This window comes from Stomoxys calcitrans, chromosome 4 (genome assembly GCF_963082655.1).
Source record: "Stomoxys calcitrans chromosome 4, idStoCalc2.1, whole genome shotgun sequence".
Classification (NCBI taxonomy): domain Eukaryota; kingdom Metazoa; phylum Arthropoda; class Insecta; order Diptera; family Muscidae; genus Stomoxys; species Stomoxys calcitrans.
The window spans coordinates 140619694-140643883 of record NC_081555.1 but is presented as its reverse complement, the minus strand read 5'-3'; the positions used below and the strand labels follow the sequence as shown (position 1 = coordinate 140643883).

General features: G+C 38.8%; 2 protein-coding genes across 2 annotated transcripts; both read right to left on the bottom strand.

The window, feature by feature from the left end:
• Positions 1–3746: 3746 nt before the first annotated feature.
• Positions 3747–10309, bottom strand: LOC106088514 (uncharacterized). Its single transcript, XM_013254075.2, has 3 exons — positions 10047–10309; positions 4943–5115; positions 3747–4868 (listed from the first exon to the last, which is right to left on the bottom strand). The coding sequence occupies exons 1-3, from the start codon at positions 10171–10173 to the stop codon at positions 3747–3749; spliced, it is 1422 nt and encodes a 473-aa protein (XP_013109529.1). The 5' UTR covers positions 10174–10309.
• Positions 10310–18197: 7888 nt separating this feature from the next.
• Positions 18198–23067, bottom strand: LOC106088528 (uncharacterized). The gene is made up of 3 exons (XM_013254092.2): positions 22939–23067; positions 19435–19607; positions 18198–19372 (listed from the first exon to the last, which is right to left on the bottom strand). Exons 1-3 carry the CDS (start codon positions 23003–23005, stop codon positions 18260–18262), a joined length of 1353 nt encoding a protein of 450 aa, XP_013109546.2. The 5' UTR covers positions 23006–23067; the 3' UTR covers positions 18198–18259.
• Positions 23068–24190: the final 1123 nt, after the last annotated feature.

The window sequence follows — 24190 nt, the reverse complement described above, 5'->3', positions numbered from 1 at the left end:
GTATGGCCATTACCTAATGTAGCACCCATATCAACCCTATCTCGAAGCTTGACTTCTTGAGCCTCTAGGGGGCGAAATTATTCCAATCCGATGTTGCTGAAATTTTGTACAACGAATTCTTTTATGACCTTAGACATAACTGCTTAATATCGTCTGAGTCGGTTTATAATCTGATATTGTTCCCATAAAAACCGATCGCGGATCTCAACTTCTTGAGCCTCAAGAGGGCGCTAATATTATCCGATTTGGCTAAAATTTAGTATGATTTGTTTTATAACCACTTCCAACAACTGTGCAAAATGAAGCCAAGACATTTTGAGCCTCTAGGGGCGCAATTATTCTTATCCGATGTGGCTGAAATTTTGTACAACGACTTCTTTTCTGATCTTAAACATAGCTAAATATCGTCTGAATCGGTATATAACCTGATATAGCTCCCATATAAACCGATCTTGGATCTTGAATTTTTGATTCTCTAGAGAGTGCAATTATTTTACAATTTGGCTGAAATTTTGCATAAAGTGTTCCCATATTAACCCTATATCGGATCTTGACTTCTTGAGCCTCTAGAGGGCGCAATTACTCTTATCCGATGTTGCTGATATTTTGTACAACGACTTCTTTTATGACCTTAAACATACCTAAATATCGTCTGAATCGGTATATAACCTGATATAGCTCCCATATAAACCGATCTTGGATCTTGAATTTTTGATCCTCTAGAGGGCGCAATTATTGTACGATTTGGCTGAAATTTTGAATAAAGTGTTCCCTATTAAGCCTATCTCGGATCTTGACTTCTTAAGCCTCTATTATTATCCAATTATTCTTATCCGATGTGGCTGAAATTTTTTACAACGGCTTCTTTTATGACCTTAAACATAACTGCACTGAGTCGGTATATAACCCGATATAGCTCCCGAATCGGATTTATGGTCCCAATCGGATTTATGGTCACCGCGATTTTGTTTTCCTGATTTTATGGCTTCCTGGACTTCATCGCTACGTCGCTTTTTCCCCAACTACGCCCGATCTAAGAGAGGTTCGAGAGCAACACTACTGTTTTGAAAACATTAGCCACGCCAGAAATGTACTGGCACGTACGTACAAATCCATCTGTTGTCTAGCAATTTCATTTCAGTAATCAATAAATAACCTCAATTTTCTGGTGATATTCATTCTTATGGTCAGATTAGCTGGACTGACTCCCCTTTGTGAGAAACTAGCTGTAGCCGGCCTGCTCTGCTGCACCTTCATTGGCACCAAGCGAAAAATAAGTTTCTTACTTACCATGTATCTCCCCAGCACAATTTGTTTAACTACAACCAAATTTCTTTTATTGAACCCCATATAGCCGTGGTTAACATTTTGTGAGGTAATTGAGTCCCGAAAACCTTTTATTTAATCACATATTGTCATGATGGTCTAATATGCCCACTTGGGACGGTTTTGATTTTGAGGCGGCCCCCTTGGTAATTACACACAATTTTTAATATTCGATTATCATATTCGTACTCTACTCTCGAATACCAATTTTCTACACCATATTCCTATTCTACTCCCGAAAACCTTTTACTTAAGTCCCATACTGTCCCGATCGGTCCACTTTGATTCTCCTAAGTACTTGGACCGTATTTTCAATACCATGCTCGTATTTAACTCCCAAATACCTTTCATTTGTGTCTTATATTATCCCAATCGGTGAATATGTCCTGATGGGGGGTTTTGGGTGGTGGGGGTCCCTCACGACACTTGGAGTGACGTTTTTATGCCAATTTCGTACTCTACTTTTAAATACCTTTCATTTGATACCCATATTGTCCCAATCGGTAAAAAATTACGTTCGGGTGAGTTTTGGGAAGGGGCGTCCCCCCAGGTTATTTGACCCCAAAATTTTATTCAAACTTTGTGTTTTTGGGGTACCATAAGGTGGCATTCAATTTTGGTTTAAATCGGTGCAACCAGATCTGGCGTTTTTGAAATCGATTTTGATTTTAGCCAAATCTGACAAAAATTGCGGCTTGTAAGGGATCAAGAAGTCAAATCGGGAGATCGGTTTATATGGGAGATATACCAGGTTATAGACCGATTTGGACCGTACTTGGCACAGTTGTTAGAAGTCATAACAGAATAGTGCATGCAAAATTTCAGCCAAATCGGAAGAAGTCAAATCGGGATCTCGGTTTATATGGGAGCTATACCAGGTTATAGACCGATTTGGACCGTACGTCACGCAGATGTTGAAAGTAACATAACAGAGCACTACATGCAAAATTTCAGCCAAATCGGATAAAAATTGCGGCTTCCAGAGGCTCAAGAAGTCAAATTGGGAGATAAGTATGTATGGGAGCTATATCCCAATTTGAACCGATATGGCCCATTTGCAATCCACAACAACCTACATCAATACTTAGTATCTGTGCAAAATTTCAATCGGGTAGTTTTTAGCGTTCGAGCGCTATCGTGATTGAGACAGACGGACGGACGGACATGGCTAGATCGAATCAGAATGTCCAGGGTCGCAGATCAATATTTCGAGGTGTTACAAACGGAATGACTAGATCAGTATACCCCCTCCTATGATGGTAGGTATAACAATCATTCCATCGGTTTCCCAATTGTAAACCATATTCGATTTTACCGATGCCGTAATTTTATCACCTCCAAGATTTTATTGTTTCCATGATTTGATAGTGACTGCAATTTTAGCGCTTTCATGATTATGTCGCCACCAACATTTTATAGTAAGCGGATGTTAGCCTCACCTTCGCTATTTGATCGCTTTTGCGATTTTATCGCTTTCGCGATTTGATCGCTTTCGCCATTTTATCGCTTTCGCGATTTTATCGTTTTCGCGATTTGATCGCTTTCGCGATTTTATCGCTTTCGCGATTTTATCGCTTTCGCGATTTTATCGCTTTCGCGATTTGATCGCTTTCGCGATTTGATCGCTTTCGAGATTTTATCGCTTTCGCGATTTTATCGCTTTCGCGATTTTATCGCTTTCGCGATTTTATCGCTTTCGCGATTTTATCGCTTTCGCGATTTTATCGCTTTCGCAATTTTATCGCTTTCGGGAGTTTATCGCTTTCGCGATTTTATCGCTTTCGCGATTTTATCGCTTTCGCGATTTTATCGCTTTCGCGATTTTATCGCTTTCGCGATTTTATCGCTTTTGCGATTTTATCGCTTTCGCGATTTTATCGCTTTCGCGATTTTATCGCTTTCGCGATTTTATCGCTTTCGCGATTTTATCGCTTTCGCGATTTTATCGCTTTCGCGATTTTATCGCTTTCGCGATTTTATCGCTTTCGCGATTTTATCGCTTTCGCGATTTTATCGCTTTCGCGATTTTATCGCTTTCGAGATTTTATCGCTTTCGCGATTTTATCGCTTTCGCGATTTTATCGCTTTCGCGATTTTATCGCTTTCGCGATTTTATCGCTTTCGCGATTTTATCGCTTTCGCGATTTTAAAGTTTTCGCTATTTAATAGTTTTCGCGATGTAATAATTTTCGCAATTTTTTTCTTTTTATTGTTATCGTTTCGCGATTGTACCGCTTCCACAATTTTACTGCTTCCTCGAGTATAATGCATTCTCTGTTGCTTACCTCATATCAATTTTTAAGCCTTAAATAATTTTTTTCCAAATCACATCATTTAGATCAAAAAGAAATTTGTATTGTTTTTTTTCAGTGTAGTTTATGCACTATTTTATTTTAAATAAATATACAAATATATCGATTTCAATGCGCTCTCAAATAAAATAAACTTCTAAAACGCTGTTGTGCTTCGGTCAGTGATGTATTTCTAGTCTCCGGCATGATTAGCATCATTAAGAAACCAACAACGACAACAATAATACCTTCAGCCATCAGACCATTACCCAAGGGTAGTCTTAGCGTTTCTATCAAAATGATTTGAATGATTTGTTCAAAAATCACACAACAAGCTATAAGATATGACTTAACACGCAAAGGAAAAGCTTCACCCATATAGATTGAAGTGTATGGAGTAAAGAATCCAACAAATGCCTGGATCACAATAAACATTACCATGGCTGTATGTAGACCGGTAATATTCACCATATCGACAAGATTTACAAAAAAAGTGGACTCTCCAATCATCAGGCCGCCAATGACAATGGCGGCAATTGTTGAGGGCAGCTTACGTCCCAGTCCGCTATCGGCCAACACATAGGCTATGATGCCGGCCAAAATTCGACACGCGCCAGCTACAGTAGGAGCCCATATATCCCCATTTATGAGGACACTATATTTGAGGGTAAAATTCAGTGTTAGCGAATATAGGAAAGCCAACATAACACTGCGGACAAGTAACATTTTGATCAAGGGCACTAAGCCCTGTTGAAAGCTTTCAGCTATGCTTAAATTTTCCTGCTCTCTTACATAGGATTTGAGTTGCTCGAGCTGCAGTCGGGTGTAGGCGGTCACCCCTTGAGGCCTTTGCAAACGTGACAAACAACCTAAAGCTGCAGCCTCATCACCTTTGCGTATTTGATCAATGGGAGATTCCACAAACCATATAAGAAAGATGCCAGTAAATACGCCAAAGATTATATCAAATATGCCATGTAGACGATTCACAGGAAAATTTATGCCCGAAGTCCAATAGGAAGCGTAAATCATTTGTATGGCTATGCCAAAGCTTATGTAATATTGCTCAGTTGCCAGACATCGGCCGCGATAAGAGTCAACAGCTATTTCACTGACATGCATCAGAAATGGTAGAAAAGCTAGGCCTGCCGCAATGCCATTGAGGTAACGTGCCGCCAACAGAGCATCGTAGTTTTGAGGGACGCTGGTAAAAAGTATGCCTCCAATTAGGACAAGAACTCCTGCACTTGCCTGAAATTTAAGCAAAATGAAATGTTGACGCTTTTATTTTGTTTGGATGATTTTTTTCTTTCATGCATACTTACCATGATCCACCTCTTGGGCATGAAATGCCTTAAAGGTATGGCTAAAATGGTTCCAATTATGACACCAATAAACCAGGAGTAACAAAAATGATTTACCCAGGCATATAAACTGGCTTCAGACCAACCCAAACCCATGGCCATATTCATGCCTGCTGAAGAGAATATCATGGCACCTGTAATGAAATCGAAATAATTTAATAGGATTATAATGGAGCTCTGTTAATACAGATTTCAAAATTAGTGACCTGGAAAGCAGCCTTTATTATTAACCAGACAAAGTAATCTATTCCAAGTATTAACTTTGTAATTGGTCATTGCTTTGAAGTAGAAAAGATTTGAAGCTTGACTGGAGACTTTAAGGTCGTTGTCCTATGTGCCCTGTTACGATACCGATAGCTATACTGACCTCCTTCTTACTCCTTTTCAGTAAAAGTCTCATCTTCTCACAATCCGGTTCCCACTGAAGGATTTTCGTTGTACAACCGACCGTTTCGCTGTTCCACAGTCCTCGGCGTACGAGGTTGAATCTGTACCCCGAGGAGAAATGTGACGGAGTTTCAATCCGCGTCAGCACTTCAATGACCCGGATTTGTTACTAGGAGGAAGTGTGACTTAGTTCGACCCCTCGTCAGCGTTTCTGCAAAGCGGTAATGTTATTCTGCTGAACGCGAACTACAGTTTGAGCAAAAAGGGTACACCCCAAAGTTGAACTCTTACGCTTTCTGTACTAAGGTATGTGAAGTACGAATGAGCTGGAAATCTGAAACCCCGGCTCAGCTTTTGGTCTGCATTTCGACGACGAGGCATTATTACGAGGAGCAAGTTTGACATGGTTAGATTTGAAGTCAGCACTTTGGCGACGCGGGTTGGTTACAATTAGCAAATTTGATGAAGCTCGCCTCCTCATTAGCGCTTAGGGGCGACATGGGTTCGCTACGAGGAGCAAGTGTGACGTAGCTGCACTCCTCATACGCACATTGGCGACACGGGTGTTTTGCAAGAAGCAAGTGGAAGGCAGCTCGACCCCTCATCCGCATTTCGCCGATGCGGTATTGTTGATCAAACAATGGAAACTAACTCCACCGCCCATTCTGCCGACCATGAACCGACAGTTTGGACAAAAAGGGAAAGATCTCAAAGTCGGTGGCAAAATAGGTTTGCCAAATGGAAAATCCCGACTTTTGGAGTCTACACAAATATTGTACAAATCGGAAGGTAGCTTCTTTTGTGAAATAAATTTCATGTTGTGTCTATCTGTTTGCTCTAATTACACTACTGTTTTCAAAAATACTGCTATCGGACTGAAACTTGGTATAGTTATGTTTTCGGTCCCGTTCTATTTTGTTAATGGCAGTGGTATTTTTTATCAGGTGCAACTTTCGGTATGGCCCCCATATAGACCATTATTCCGACTTTGCCTCTTAAAGGCATAAAGAGCAAATTGTTTATCCGATTTCCTTTTCGCTTATCCGCACTTCTATAGAAATCACGATGGCGTTCGTACGAGTGAAGGTATACGCAAAAGTTACTTCTTATTGATGTCGGTCACTGGGTATTGCAAAAGGACCACAGTGGTTTACATAAATGAAAAAAATATGTCATTTCTCGAAAGAGAATTTTCGCCAAGTATTTGTAAAAAATATAAAGATTTTGTTGCCCCGTTATTCGGTGTTTGATATGATCTGCTGCCTTCGTTTTGCTTTAAATAAAACAAAAAATTACCTATGGCAGTTGTTGTTTTCGCACATTTAAAACCTTCTTTGGGATGGATACATCCCTATTGCGGGTTCTTGTTGTACTGTTTTGTACCTGGCATCCCTTTGTCTGTTGCTCTAATGATTTTTTTCGTTGGACATAACAGGATTTTTTAATGAAGGCGAAACATTGTCACTTTCCGGCTTAACATCCGCACTCGACCGAGCTGCTTAACACACCGACCGCTCTTTGCTCGCTAAAAACAAAAGGCGTGCTAAGTTAGGCCGGACCGAATCTTATATACCCCTTTAACATGGTTCGCATTTGTCAAGTTCTTTGAATGACTTTTTCAATATATACATATGAGCAACGTCAAGTTATTGGGCCGTACTTGTCATGGCTGTTAAGAGTCATAGCAAAATACCACCTCCAAAATTTCAGGTAAATTCAGGCGATATTAGGTTATCAACCGATTTAGACCATACTTGTTGGAAGTCATACCCAAACGATCTATGCAAAATTTCAACCAATTCGTCACATTTGTTGGAAGTTTTACCAAAACATCACGTGCGAAATTTCCGCCAAATCGGATGGGAGTTGCGCCCTCTAGAAGCCCGAGAAGTCGAATCGCGAGCACGGTTTATATGGCAGCTATATCAGGTTATAAACCGGTTCGAAACAAATTTAGCACAGTTCTTAGCATTCATTCTTTAACTATAAGTGCAAAATTTCAGCCAAATCGGTTAAGAATTGCGCCCTCTAGAAGCTCAAGAAGTAAGTCTAATCGGGAGATCGGTTAATATGGCAGCTGTATCAGGTTATGAACCGATTTAAATCTTACTTTGCACAGATGTTGGAAATGATACCAAAATACCATCTGCAAAATTTCAGCCAAATCGGAAATAATTGCGGCCTCCAGAGGCTCAAGAAATCACGACCCAAGATCTGTTTATAGAGCAGATAAATCAGGCTCATTTACAGAGCAGCACTGTAGAGGCTCAAGAAGTCAAGATCCATGATGGGCTTATATGGCGTCTATATCAAAATTTTAAGCGCTTGGCTTTGCTCCTTTGAAAGTTAGGCTGCTTTCGACATATGGATGGATATACGGACAGACGGATGGACATGGCTAGCTCGACTTAAAATGTCATGACGATATATATTCTTTATGGGGTATTAGACGCATAGTGCGGGGTGTTACAAACGGAATGAAGAAATTAGTATACCCCCATCCTATGGTGGAGGATGTAAAAAAAATATTTTGTGTGAAAACGTGGATTTACAACACATTAAATAATGCTACGTTAACGGCTAACATTTGATATGTTGAATCGAAAAGTCACTCGGTTAGAACAAAAGAAAGACTTTGTGATAAAAGTAATTTGTTTATCGTAAAAAAGTTCCAAACGTCTTTAGTTTGTTAGTTAGTTTGTGTACAGAGTAAAGGTCGCTATTTTCATCCGACCGTCTTCAAATTTGGCACTAGCATTTTTTTTTTGCCCTAGAGACGAAGCCTATTTAAATTAGAAAAAATCGGCTCAGATTTGGATATAGCTCCCACATATATGTTCGTTTGTTTTGAAAACTGATACTCACGAAATTTTTCACGAGGAATTCTCTTTAAGACTCGACTTTATTGGTGAATTTCATAGAAATCGGTTCAAATTTAGATCCACGGGACTATATCCGTCCACGTTTTGATATAGCTGCCATATAAACCGATCTGGGATCTTGACTTCTTGAGCCGCAAGAGGGCACAATTCTTATCCGATTTTGCATGAGATGTTTTATTAGGACTTCCAACAACTGTGCCGAGTATGATGGAAATCGGTCCATAACCTGATATAGCTGTCATATAAACCTCTCTGGGGTCTTGACTTCTTGAGCGTCTAGAGTGCGCAATTCCTATCCGATTTGGCTGAAATTTTGCACGACGTGTTTTATTATGACTTCCAACAACTGTGTTAAGAATAGTTAAAATCGGTCCATAACCAGATATAGCTGCCATATTAATCGATCTGGGGTCTTGACTTCTTGGGCCTCCACAGGGAGCAATTCCTATCCGATTTGGCTGAAATATTGCATGATGTGTTTTGTTATGATTTCCAACAACAGTATTAAGTATGGTTCAAATCGGTTCATAACCTGATATAGCTGCCATATATACCGATCTGGGGTCTTGAGTTCTTTAGCCACTAGAGGGCCCAATTATTATCCGATTTAGCTGAAATTTTGCAGGACATGTTTTGTTTTAACTTTCAACAACTGTGCTAAGAATAGTTCAAATCGGTCCATAACCTGATATAGCTGCCATATAAACTGATATGGGATCTTGACTTCTTGAGCCTCTAAAGGACGCAAGTATTATCCGATGTGGCTGAAATTTTGTACAACGGCCTCTCTCATGACCTTTAACATTCGTATCGAATATGGCATGCATCGGTTTATAGCCTTAAACAGCTCCCTTATTAACCGATCTCCCAATTTTACTTCTTCAGCTCCAAAAGTGCGCAATTCTTACTAGATTTGGCTGAAATTTTACACAATGACTTCTACTATGGTCTCCAATATTCAGTTCAATTATGTTCCGAAATGAACCATAACTTGATATTGTTCCAATAACATAGCAATTCTTTTCTTTTATCATTTGTTTGCCTAAAAAGAGATACTGTGACAAGAGCTCGACAAATGCGATCCATGGTAGAGGGTACATAAGATTCGGCCCGGCCGAACTTAGCACGCTTTTACTTGTTTATATTCCTTATAGAGTTTCCAAATACGGCAGCTTCTCTCCCAAGGCAAAGTTGGGCTGCGCTGGTATCCTTCGACTTTGTTGAATAAAGCCACACAAATTTCGTTAATGCTTCAACCACAACCGAAACACGATTGTATGCCTTGCTCATTATTTCCATAGGTCGAACTAGGTCAATATGGAAGGTTGTCGATAGTCAATATTCTTTACCGATTGGATTCACGAAACCGATGCAGTGAACACAACTTTTTACTATTTTTTCCAACTTCAACAAAATCTGTATTGTCCTGGCCAGTATAGGGGTATGTTTTTGGGCAGCGTGACAACTTTGCGTATTGGCAGAAAATTTGTTAACTTTCATTTGAGTCCCAAATTGTTGCACTCTTTTCAACACAACATACTGGCCGGGACAATACAGATTTTGTTGAAGATGGAAAAAATAGTAAGAAGTTGTGTTCACTGTGTTGTTTGGTTTTTTATCCGTATTCTTCGCTATATATCTTGCGTTAAGTCTTAGATCAACATACATTTTATTTGGGGGATTTTTTGGACTTGTTAAGGCAAACTACCAATCGACCAATGTTTTGTCATTTTTTTTTTGTTCCGTATTTCAACTATCGGAAAAACACAGTTCAAAACTCAAGTCCTTTTAATTACCTGCCATTGTTGAATTCATTGTTGGTTGATTTTGCCAACTGGAATCAGTTGCAGTTTGTGGCCCGGAGACATAAATCACCGTTGGAGGAGCAGGTGGAGGCGGATTTTGTTTACTTGTTTGTGACATTTTTGTTTTAAACCACCTACTTTGACTTCTGACTTTATTGAAGATATCCTCAAGCTTATTGCAACACTATTTAATTCCACGGCAATAAAAAACTAACGTGGTCGTTTTCACTCAACAAATTTCGTTATACTAAACTGCTTACTGCAATTTTCCCAATTATCATACACTGATGATATTTTATAGAAATCTTGTCGAAAAAACGATAGCCTACACAGGCACAGATATGAACATTTTTATTATCATATCAGTCTGGACATGTCACAGATAATTTTGGCTTATCGTGCCAAAGATTGATTCATTTCCGAGAGAGCAGAAGAGTAGCTCAATTGTGATAGGGCCACAATTATTTACAATTTTTAATTTGCTTCACAATTATTTCTAATAAATTGTTAATCAGTAAGATATGGAAGTTGTAGCTAAAAATAATCATAGATATAATTATAAGAGGAGCAGATTGATTAGGTTGGAGACAGGAAAAATCAAAGTTTAACAAAGTTCAAAAATTATCTTTTTAGGGAATTTTTTTTTTAGGAATCTAACAATTTCGATTTTTTTTAAATTCACACAAGTTCATTCCTATGCGGATCAGGGATGAGTGACATGTATGGAGTGGGTGATGTGTGTGTGTGGATATAGCTGCCATTTAAACCGATCTTGGATCTTGACTTCTTGAGCAAATAGAGGGCGCTATTCTTATCCAATTTGGCTGAAATTTGGTGTTAGATGTTTCGTTATGACTTCCAGCAAAGTATGGTTTAAACCAGTTTATAACCTGGTATAGCTGCCATATAAACCGATCTGGGATCTTGACTTCTTGAACTACTAGATGGCGCAATTCTTATCCAATATGGCTGAAATTTGGCATAAGTAGTTTTGGTATGACTTTCAACAACTGTTTCAAGTATGGTTTAAATCGGTTGACAACCTGATATAGCTGCCTTATAAACCGATCTTGGATCTTGACTTCTTCAGCCACTAGAGGGCGCCTAACGTATCCAATTTGACTGAAATTTGGCATAAGCTGTTTAGTTATGACTTCCAGCAAAGTATGGTTTAAATCGGTTGATAACATGATATAGCTGCCACATAAACTGATCTTGGATCTTACCTTCTTGAGCCTTCTAGTGGCGCTATTCTCATTCGATTTGGCTGAAATTTTGCATTAGGTGCTTTGTTATGACTTCCAACATCGGTCTATATGAGATCTATATCAGGTTATTCACAAATTTTAACCGTACTTGGCAGTTGTTGGAAGTCAAAATTGATCACTATGTGGAAAATTTCAGCCAAATCGGACAAAAATTGCGGCTTCCAGTGGCTCAGGAAGTCAAATCAGGAGATCGGTTTATATGGGAGCTATATCAGGTTTTTGACCGATTTCGACTGTACTTGGCTCCGTTGTTAGAAGTCATAGCAGAGTCCTATGTGCAAAATTACATTAGGTTCTTGACCGATTTGGATCGTATTTGACACAGTTGTTGGAAGTCATAACAGAACACTATGTGCAAAATTTCAAAATCGAACAAAAACTATGGTAGGGTCAAGAAGTAAAATCGCCAGATCGGTTTGTATGGGAGCTATGTTCAAATCTGAACCGATTTGCAATCGCCAACGACCTACATCAATATGAATTATCGGTGCAAAATTTCAAGTGGCTAGTTCTACGCCCTCGACCGCCATCGTGATTTCGACAGACGGACGGACTTGGCTAGTTCGAATCAGAATTTCGAGACGATCAAGAATTTAAATGCTTTATATGGTCCTAGATCAATATTTTGAGGTGTTACAAAAGGAATGACTCGATTAGTATACCCCTATCCTATGGTGTATGGTGGTGGGTATAAAAAGGTATTTGTTTGGTGATACCAAAAACAAAAAGCGCTGCAGGCGAAAAAATTTAAAAAAAAATCGCCTGAATTTTTTGACCCTAGGGAAGTCCAGGGGCTTTGCCCCCCCCCCCCCCAAAAAAAAAAAAAAAGACTTCAGATTCGTGTTCCTGAGGTCAACCCACAAATGCATACCACATTTCAGCGAAATCAGAGGTTCGCCCTATAAAGTTAATTTTTACCTTTTCTGTTTAACAATGATTTTTCCCCCTTGACAAGTTATAAAAAAAAGCAGAAGAGTAACCATAAATTCCGAAACGATCATCGATTGCGAAGACGTACCACTTTTGTACACCAGGGCACGTGCTGGATTTTTAGAACAAGGGTGAACATTAGAACAATGAGTTCAATCCCACCTGGGACAAAAAAGTAGCAATAAATTATACGTCTCTAAAGCTTTACTTGGTCTTTTTTGACTTGTTTCTACTCTCTCTACATCAAGGCTTATCATTTTCTACATTGGTCGTTAGAATTTTTTAGAAGATTTCTATCGTCTGGTAAATGAAAATGCCCTGATGCTTTCTGCCTTGTAAAATTTTCATTAGACAGTAAATTATTACTCAACTTTTTGCAAAATGTATCTTTTTTTAAAAATTGTGATTATATTTTGACTTGTTCTTTGTCAAACAAAATGGTTTCCTGTAGGGCATTCCTGGAGCATATCTCTTTGCAACATTATCATTTTGTGTCATATCTTTTTGCAACATTATCATTGTACGTTTGGAATTTGTTGTATATTACTTAGTAACCTTTGGTATATTAACGCATTTATTGTTTTGTTTTCCGATAAACTTATTTGATGGATTCCCCCCATAACATACTATGTGGGGGTTTTTCAAATTGTGTCTGATTCGTTGAATTCTTTAAAGCACCACTTTAAGATTAGTAATTGCTGTATATTTATAGAACAATGATGCATGCCTTTGCTCCACATACTTTTCTGATTAGCCGCAATCGTCATAGAAACAATTGGGTAAAATCTGAATTCAAAATTTTATCAGCACACTTGAGGGCCAGTGGATGGTTGTTAGAAGCAATAACAATGTGTTACTCGATATAGACTAGTCATTAGCATGATAATAAAATCAAGAAAATAGTTAATTATCACATACATGACACATATTAAAAAAAGTGGGTACCAACGATATGACAATATGGATTCTAAAGGTGAATGTTACCTAATAGAACTTTTTTTATAGAACTCAATTATATAATATCAATTATTACAATAAGTATGGTACTGAGAATCAGAAAAAATTATGTCAGATATGCAAACTATAAGACTATGAGACTGTACAACATATTAATGGGGGCTATCCCATTCTGAAAAGTTCAGATTACCAAGTTTCAACAAACCTTGGTTATCAGGAGAAGAAATATTTTTAATCCTAGATGGTCCTAGATGTAGTATATGGTTGGTACAATTTAAAAAAAAATATTTGAAATGTACAATGAAAGAAGAAAAAAGTGAGTTAGCTGAATTTTGTTCAAATGACTGTTGAAATGAATACAAAAACAAAGTCCTTACTTATTTCGAAATTCGTTTTTAGCCATTTTCATTACAAATTCTTCTATGCCTACTTTGAAAATAGCGACCTCATTTATAAAATTTTTGATTTTGTTTTTATCAAATTTTTTGAACCATTAATAGCGGATCATCGGTGAGGTAAGTTCCGAACTTAACCCCTACAAGCTATGAACAACAAAACAGATTTACCGAATTTGATGATAGTGCTCTGGAATCAGCCCGAGGAATGTAAATCCGCCTGCAATACAACTTTAATTGGAGATACAAGCTTTTTAAGTTACAAATACCCATGAAATGAGGTTATGGAATATTAACACGCTTGGAATACAACTTTAATTGGCGATATATGTCATACACGTGGTATGATTTGTCGCCCGTTTGTGGCCCGTAGTGTTCCGTTATGATACCGAAAGCTGTACTGATTTCCTTTTTACATTCTTTCAATAAAATTCTGGTCTTCTCACCATTCGGATCTCCCTACAGTATTTTTGTCGTCCTACTTTCGTAGGACGTCGAAAGTAGGAAAGGAAAGTATAGCGAATTGTTGATGTATCGCCATAAGTTTGAGCCACCTATTCGCTAAGGAGATGTCGTGACAATGCCACGATGGGCGAGCTTTCCAAAAAGGGTCCGGGAGGTAAGGTCGTTCGGGTCCTCATAGACAGAGGAACTTCGAAGTCAGTTTAAGACTCTTTCGATTTGTGCCCAGCGGTAAAAGGTGGGGAACTGGAAGCCTAATATCATTCCATCTTTTACATCCGGCAGGCGTAGTCTCCGAATTCCATGTTCATATCTTTTTAACATTGAGTTTCATTACTTATCTTTCACGGTAAACGCATGGTCTTCAGAAGGACAGAATTACTGCTTTAGACAAGTAAGGAAAGGCAAAAGTCGGGCGAACTAGGCATACTTTAATTTTGCATACCTATTTTCTTACGATAGGACAAAAATTGTGGATTTCTACAGCCTTAAAATGCCGATTTTGATGAAATTTTGCACACATACTGCGACGTCAAATCGAACATCTCAAGCCCGATATTGTAGGGATCTGACCAAAATTGTGGCTTCTACTGCTTTAAAAGTCCATATCGAATGAAATATATATATGGGAGCTATTGGGTTGCCCAAAAAGTAATTGCGGATTTTTCATATAGTCGGCGTTGACAAATTTTTTCACAGCTTGTGACTCTGTAATTGCATTCTTTCTTCTGTCAGTTATCAGCTGTTACTTTTAGCTTGCATTAGAAAAAAAGTGTAAAAAAATTATATTTGATTAAAGTTCATTCTAAGTTTCATTAAAAATGCATTTACTTTCTTTTAAAAAATCCGCAATTACTTTTTGGGCAACCCAAAATATTTAACTCAAGTCCGATTTCAATGCAAGTTTGGGCGAGTATTGGGAAGTCAATTAAAACGTTTCCTACAACTTTGTAAAGATCGGACTTAAATTGTGGCTTCTACAGGCTTAAAGTCTATATCGGATAAAATATATGTATATCTGCGAGCTATATCAAAATCATAACCGAATTCTATGAAACTTTTCACACGCTTTGGAACATCAAATAAAACATCTAGTGCTAAATCTAGTTAAGATCGGACTAAAATTATAGGTTCTACAGCCTTAAAACTCCATATCGGATAAAAGGTATATATGGGAGCTAAATCCAAATCTGGATCGATTTTAAAGAAATTTTACAGACTAGGACTTTTGACAGACGAAGACTACTCTATACAAGACACTGATACTACCCGTTTTATATGGACTTAGGCATGGGTACTTGTGAAAGTAGATGAGACAGTGCTTGGAGTATTTGAGAGAAAGATTCTTCGTAAAATATATGGACCAGTTTGCACTAATGGAGAATATAGGCGACGTATGAATCACGAGCTGTATGGCGACAATGGGGTAGAACAGAAAAAACTATTGAATAATATGAGAACGTGTGAGATATCTCTTTGACATTTTAACTGGCTTGAGCTTAGTTTTTAGTGAGATAATGCGCAAAATTTTAAGGCCCTAGGTTGTCCGGACGTCTTTTGGCAGGCCCCTAAATTTGGACACCTCGGTTTTTCGAAAATTTGTTGGGGCTGCCATTGTATACTTCTAACGGATGTTTTGTAGAGATTTTTAAGCCCTATCCAGCAAAAAAAAATTTAAATTGGACCACAAATGCAGATTTGAACGAACGATTTTTCGAAATTCCAAGTTTACTAACTTTAGGAGAAATATTGAAATATTGCAAATGGAATATTTTTTACTAGTTTTTTTCGGATTCTAACCCACTATGCATCGTCTCATAAATTTCCCCACATGTCCTACCCATGGTAAAACTTGCTGCATCTATTGTACACAACTGTGTCTCGTTGTGATACCGAAATCTATACTGATCCCCTTTTTACTTCCTTTCAGTATTAGCTTCGTCTTCTAACGACTCCCCATAAGATTTTCGTCTTCCAACCGTTTCATTGATCCACATCGCTACGTTCGTCGCTCACGCCTTTAATTCGAATTGCATCGCCGTAATACTTCGGATTCATCTATTTTTTCATGGCAGTCCTTTCTTTCATTCCCCATACTCCGCTTAAAACCCAACATCCAAATCATTAGGATCCTGCCATCCTCAGAGAAAGCTTTAATCTCCTTAAATTCCCAATTATAGCCATCAGGGCTAGTATACGAATCCAGGAGTTCTGGGTCATAGGTGGACATTGCTTCATATATAATCTGTATGTCAAAGGACCGGATATCTGGAATGCCATTCTCAGAGAAAGCTTTAATTTTGTTAGATTCCAAAAGCTACCGTGAATTTAGCCCTTATCACACTCGATGTGCTCGCTTTAACACCATACCAACTCATACCAACGCCTTTCGTGATGACCCGCATCTCTGCCTGCAGCCCGTTTTACGGTCCGGCAGTCGCAAGCAGAGCTTAGTCCCTGGGTCGTCAATGTAGGCACAATTTGTCCTCTAGCTTCAATCCATCCGTGTAACGCGAACTAATAGATGCCAATTCCGGAGGTCCGTTTATACAAGACAATGCTGCCCTGAGCAGTGCCTAACATTCAACCCCAAATATCGGTTCATATATACAATCTGAAACTTCTTCAATTCAATATTGGTTTTATATCCTCGCCTCTATTATACCACCATAAAATGATCTGTTCCTTTCTTCTTTTCATTCCCCCATCGCATTAAGTCTCCTAGCCGCGATGGCTGCAAATTTGCTCACGTAAATTCCGTTAAGGAACAGGGGCAAACTTCTCACATATCAATGATTCAAGTTCATGTAACCTCAATGATGATGAACCTTGTTTTTATAGACGTGACCGAGCGGTACGCCGCAGGACGATCCCTCTTTGGGGATAAGTTTATATACATCTGCTGTGTCATATAAACATGGTTAGGAGGGCAACCATCAGAAACAACTTTTCTGATGTTTTCGCCAGCATTCGAATCCTGGCATCCTGGGTCATAGGCGGACATTGTTTCATATTTAATCCGTATATCAAAAGTCCGGACACCTAGAATAGTTTCCTGTGCGCTAGGAGACGGCCAACGTTTTCATCGTCCCGCCTATGGCAAGATCATATTTTCTCTGAACCTGTTTTGTTGTCCTAAGATAACACCTTTTTTCCACATTTTCTAATAAAGCTCCTATAGTAACGTTAGACTATTCTCGGATTCAGGCGCAGCCTACCCTATTTACATAGTGCTCAAAATCTGTAAGTCTCGTCAGTTAACTCCTAAATGTGACACTTCTGCTTCAGTTTCCTTCACTCCTAAGTATTTGACCATGTCAAATAGCGAAATCGTTTGTTTGAGGAAACGTGCCTCACCTTCTTCTTCCTCGTAAACAGGCAGATTTCAGTCTTCCATCTCTCAAACTCCTAGGTCTAGTCGTATGGCATATACAAAACCCTTTCGACCTTTATGCATAGATTATTCGGATCATCCATCTGCTTAGCAGAATCGTTCAGCTAGGATCCGTAATAGTTAATTCATAGTTATCACTCAAAGGAGTGACTATAAAATTACCCCATTTGGCTTGCCCTGTGCAACTTTCTCCCATATCTTTGATTCATGGGGCCCACAATGTTTTTTAACATTTGGTTTATCCAGCCTATAAGTACTTGGTCCACCAACTATTGGTCTAAGGATAGGATTAATGTGTTGGTCCGCGCATTGTTAAAAGGCCCCTTGAAGACAATGCATAACGCCATTCTGTACATCATGGCATAGAAAGATTCTTTTATTTTATGCACAACTTCGTGCAGGGCGGTATCCATCGAACTCCCCTTCACATAGGTATGCTGCTTGTATCTGATCAACCCGCTGCATGTCCAACTCTTTATCATGGATCCAAGAATTTGAGTGGAAATGACTGCAGGCATTTGATGCCACATAACTTGCCTCCCCAGTTTTGGGTGTAGACACCACCATTGCGGTCAGTTTGGGCGGAAAATATTCCGTCCGTTGAAAACTCCTCAAGGTTTTCTTAACCATAAATTCCGTAATGATGAGCCCTCGATCAACCTCATTGTTCCCGGATTCCGGTGTCTCGGTATGTCCCGTCGTATTTCGTTGGAATCTGGCAACACTCAAAACAAGATTTGGTTTTATTTTCATTTATTTTTCCAATTCATTTTTCAAAACTCATCAAGGTTTATTTTTTTACTTGGGTACCAATTTCCAAAATCGCCTATGAGCTTCTGCCAACGATGTCCTTCTTGTCTCCGGCAAAGTTAGGCTTAAGAACGCAAAACCCATAATTACAAGCAACCCCTGAATAAATAAATTCAAAGCCAAATGCTCGAAGTTCCACGTTTCGATTAGAATTATTTGAAAAATTTGTTCAAGATTTATACAGGCTGCCATTAGATAAGGCTTACCACGCAAGGGGAATGCTTCACCCATAAAAACCGAAGTGTAAGGCGTGAAGAACCCCACAAATGCTTGCAACGCAATGCAAACACTTATAGCTGCATTCACATAATTTGGGTTCAAATAATTTTCTTTGAACCAAAACAAGACACCCAAAGTAATCAGGAATGCTCCCACAAACATAGCCGATAAAATGGAAGGCAATTTTCTTTGTATTTTATCCATTAAGTTGATTGATATGCTGGCTCCAATGACTCGAGCACAGCCAAATGCTGTGAGAGGCCAAGAACTTTCCATTAAATCCATACTAGTTAGAAGAGCTGCATTCAAGGGTAATGAGAAACAAAATGCCACTGTCATACTGCGACAAAATATCATCTTTAGTAGGGGTATTTGACCTTGTCTAAAAATCTGACGCATTGTGAAAATATTCTGCTCTCGCACCATGGCCTTGTGCTCTTCGAAACGCGCTTGAACTTCCATTGTTATGCCAGGGGGTTTTTGTAAACATGCCAATGATTCCAAAGCCGAGGCGTCGTCACCTTTTTGTATATAATAAATGGGTGACTCCACAAAATGTATCATCAAAATTGCAGCCATTAGAGCCAAGATGATGTCAATAATACCATGTAAGCATATAATTGAAATACTCTCTGAGTTATCCCAAACCGATGAGTAAACCAATTGGATCATTACTCCGAATGAGAGACTATATTGTTCCATTGCGAGACAGTGGCCACGATTGCTAGCGGCAGATATTTCTCCGGCATTGATAAGATATTGAACTGTGGCCAAACCTATGGCTATGCCATTCAAATAACGTCCTCCCAAGATAGCGTCATCATTATCAGAAGCAGTGGTAAATAATATGCCTTCGATTAAAATCAGCAGCACAGATAGGGCCTTAAAATAAATAATGTGTGGTTGTTTTGTGTGTTGTTATTAACTTTCATTGTTAAACTAACCATTATGAATTTTTTGGCCAGACATTTCAGCGGATCAATGCTTAGGTAAGTCCCAATCATCACTCCTATAAACCATGAGCAAGTGAAATGTTTTTCCGAATATGATACAGTGTCATGGAACCAACCAAAACTCATGGCCAAATTCATGCCCGCCGAGAGGAATGTTATGCCACCTGAAATTAGAAGAGAGTTCAGTTTTAATAGACCCATTTTGCGGCGATTTTTCATTGGGAGGTACAAGCATTTTAAGTTTTCAATATATGAGAAGATTCAATATTACGAGAAATCAAATCAAAATGGTATTCCCATACACTTTCTCAAAGTATGACTTTATATGGAGAAAAAAATTGGTTTTATTTCTAGCTTACGGGCCTAAAACTAGCATTTTTTGATATTTGCTTCTATTTTTTTTTTAATTTATTCGTAGTTGATGGCTTAATGTAACTTGCAAACTTTATTTGGGAGATACAAGCATTTTATAAATATAAATTCGTCTTTCGATTATCCTTTAGTTTTTGCTGGTTTGTCAGAAGTTTTCTAGTAGAATAAAATAATGCCCTTCAACTTAATTTATTTTGTATAATTTTTTAGCAGAATCGATGGTGGTGGGTTTCCAAGAATCGGCCCGGCCTAACTTAGCTCGCTTTTACTTAAGTTATATTTTGGACAACCAATATATATTGCTAACATAAGAAAAGGTATTTGAATTTTTTTTGATAATGATATGTTATATGCTGAATCTGAGCCCCGTCTAAATAACATACGAGATATCCATTCCGCTTCACTATTTTTATAGCCAACGCCGAATAATGGTGGTATATTCTTATATATTTTGTCATTCCGTGTGCATGTAACGATCCACTGCACTACCGACCACATACTTTCTGCCCTTGCTACCTTTGAATCCGGTCTTGCCCTGAGCACGACCGGATTCAAAGGTAGCATGGGTGGTGTTCTTGCAGAAAGTAGGTGTCTAGATTTGTTAGCATAAATTAAAGTTTATAGCTAGCTATGTGCCGACTAATTAGTTTTGAGGAGAAATGATTGTTAAGAGGAGTATGGTATTGCTAGCCCCTGTCTTGCTGGAAGAACCGGCCCACCATGCCGACTTGCAATAATTTGTTCAGCCCACTAAAAGTTTAATTCCTCTTCGAACGCTCCTGTTCGCTCCACTATCCAAATGAGCAAGAATTTTGGTGTCTTCTATCCCAATATTCATATATGATATATTATCTGAATCCTTGTTCACAATGGTGGTTATCACGATGAAATTATATAGTCTCAATGTCCGGTAATATTTGTTAATACGCAAAAGGAGATAGTCTCTTCTTGCTTTGATGCAAAAGCAAATGCATATTTGCCCATGAACATTCCATTAAGGTACAGAGGTAAACTTCTCACATATCAATGAGTGCCGTACGATGTAAGTTTTAGCTCAATAAAAAGAGACTTCCTTTTTGTTGCCGAGTCCGAACGGCGTGCCGCGACACTTCTTATTGGGGAGAAGTTTTTACATGGCAAAGTAGCTCACAAACGTCGCCGTCCTTAGGCGGAGACAACCATCAACAAAAATTGTTTCTGATGTTCTCCCCAGGCATTCAGCGACATAGATGCATATTGGTAGTCTTGTGTAGATTCTGCAAGTTCTACTTCTTATCACCGCGTCTTAAGGGGTTGAAGGGTTTTCCACGGAATCTCAGTCACTCATCACCGGGCAGCTAATCGCCTTACAAGTATTTAATATCCATTCGCCAAGTATTGTTAGTCAAAAATTTGAGGACCTTGTTCTTGTTTCTTGCCTTATTGCGTGGGCTGGCATTGAGAAATGGTTGTGAAGGGTCATACCCAGAAATATCGAGTCTTCAATGTGGGAATTGCTACCAAATTTCACATGAACATTCCATTTAGGAATATCAATGAGTGCAGTCCTATTAATATTTAAGCTCAATGATAAGGGGACTCCTTTGTATGCCAAGTCCGAACGGGGTGACGCTTAGCGACCCCACTCGTTAGAGAAGTTTTATCATGGCAGGATACCGCTGAAGTTCATGCCAAGATTTGAACCCAGGCGTTCGGCGTCATAGGCTCAAATGCTTACCTCTGCAACACGGTGGCCTCCTCAATGTAGGAATTATTTGTCCATAAACCATTATCCAGTTTGTGAACAAAGTCGCTGATGATTTTGTGCACCAACCTTTAAGAAAACGACTCCTTAAAAATTCCGCAGATTTTGGAGCATAGCCGAGCCCATCAATGCGACAGTCCCTCATCAGGTTAGAACTGTCGTTGGCATACAATAATATTTCCACTACATCATGGGATGGAGGTTGTTTAGAGAGATAGATAGGCTACGGAGGGTGGCTGCGACTTCATTGAATTTATTGTAATGTCCTTATATCGGACTTCCTCTTCTATGCCGTCCGTCATATTTTAGAGGCATAAGTAAGTATTCGGCTAGTCACTCCAAGACCCTTTCGGCTTCACTGCATAGCTAGAGATGGGTTTCTATCGGGTAAATACCCAACGCTTGGGTATTTATTGGGTTAGTACCCACTAAATACCTTTTTTGGGTATTTAAAATTTAGCAGATTTCTTGGGTATACAAACATTTTCCAAACAATTTTTGATGATTTCGTATTCTTTGTATATAAACCTGACCTTCTGATCTCCTAAAATCGGATTTTAGTTAAGCCGCTCTATAGAGCGATCACCAGACTTAAATTCTTGAGGCAATACATTGGTAATTTTTCATCCGATTTCGATGGAATCTGGCACAGTGAGTTCTGATAGACCCCTTCCCATTTCTGTGATGTGTGATTCAGATCGGACTATATTTGGATATAGCTGCCCTATATACCGATCGCGCGATAAAAGGTATTGAGGCCATAAAAGATCCATTTATTACCCGAATTCGATGAAATTTGGCACAGTGTGTTCTGGTAGACCCCTACCCATACCTGTCAAATGTGGTCCAGATCGGACCATATTTGGACATAGCTGCCACAGAGACCGATCTCCCGATATAGTGAAATGAGCCTATAAAAAGAGCATTTTTCATCCCATTTCGATGGAATTTGGCACAGCCAGTTTTTGTACCCCTCTAGACCGATCTTCCGATATAGAGTATTGAGCCCATAAAAGGAGCATTTTTCATCCGATTTGATACAGTGAGTTTTGTTAGACCCTACACCTTTGTGTCGAACATCGTCCAGATCGGACCATATTTGGATATAGCTGCCATACAGACCGATCTCCCGATATAGAGTATTGAGCTCATAAAAGGAGCATTTTTATCCGATTTTGATGAAATTTGAAACAGTACCTTTTGGTACCCCTCTAAACCTTTTTGTTGTCGGTCTATATAGCGGCTATACATAACTAAAATCCGATTTTATGAGATCAGAAGGTCAGGTTTATATACGAGGAATACCCATTAATAGTTTTTTCTTTGAACTTTTCACTTTCCAATTTCTTATCTTAAATTTATAATCCATAGTAAATCACCTGCGGCAATTGGCAGCGAACGCGGCTTGCTTACATTTTGCTCTGGTTGAAGATTTATCTGTGACATACTCGAGTTTTAACGATAATTGTTTGAATTTTCTAAATGTACTTTCAATGTAGTAACTCAAATGTTCCTCGAACACTGAAACAGTCATCATAATTGTATATTCAAATGAGTTTAATCACTAACGGGCATAGCAAAACGGTAAATTTTATTTTTATAGTCACCGCAATAACTTCCAATCCATGATATACTAAATAAGTCATTCCGTTTGTTACAAGTATGCATATTCATGATTGCCTTGTCATTCTTACTTCATCTGGCCACGGATAGATGGCAGCGACATCGACTGTACGATGGATATCTTAGACAGAAGCAAGTCGGTATTTGTGCAGAGGGGTGGTGTGGAGAGATGTTCTTAGCTAGCATATTTTGTTATAGGGTTAGTGCGGATTTGGAGCCATGTTGAAGTATGTGGATATGCTTCTTGAGCACCTAGGAGCCTCAATTTTGTCCAATTGAGAAGAATTACGTACATTAAGTATACTTTGGAACTCCAATATTCACATAAAAAAGGCCTGATGGGCTTATAACTATTTAGATGTAGCCCCATCGCGGAGTGAACATCAGAAATATTTTCAGCGGTGGCTATGCCCTTACTAATGCTTGCTACATTTGTGAGGTGTTATGCCATGTCAAAACTTCTCTACCAAGTGAGGCACGCCGTTCGCACTCGATATAAAAAAGGAGGCCCCATATTATTGAACTTAAATTTGATCGGACTGCACTCATTGATATGAGAGAAATATCCCCTGTTCCTTAGTGAAATGTTAATGGGAAATTTAGTTTAGTAGCTCCATGTGAACCGATCAGTCAATTTGACTTTTAGAGAAGCCTCACTGATTCCCCACTTTTACTTGCTTCAAAAGAACTTAAAACTTGAGATTATTTTTGTAAAACTTATCCAAATATATGGTGGTGGGTATATGAGGTTCGACCCGGCCTAACTTAGCTCACTTGTACTTGTTTATGCTGCAGCCTTGCATTTAACCACTCGATTATTTTCAAATGCGTTAATGAGAAATACTTGACAATCGTTGCGGTTAAGTTAGAATATTTTTAAGATTTATAATAGAGTATGAGATTCGCAAAGATTTAGTACTTACCTCTAGAGTATGTTCAGCGAACCCTGGGTTATTCCAAATTTGATAAGGTATTTCACATCATAGGCGTTTGGCAAGATTTGTGGAC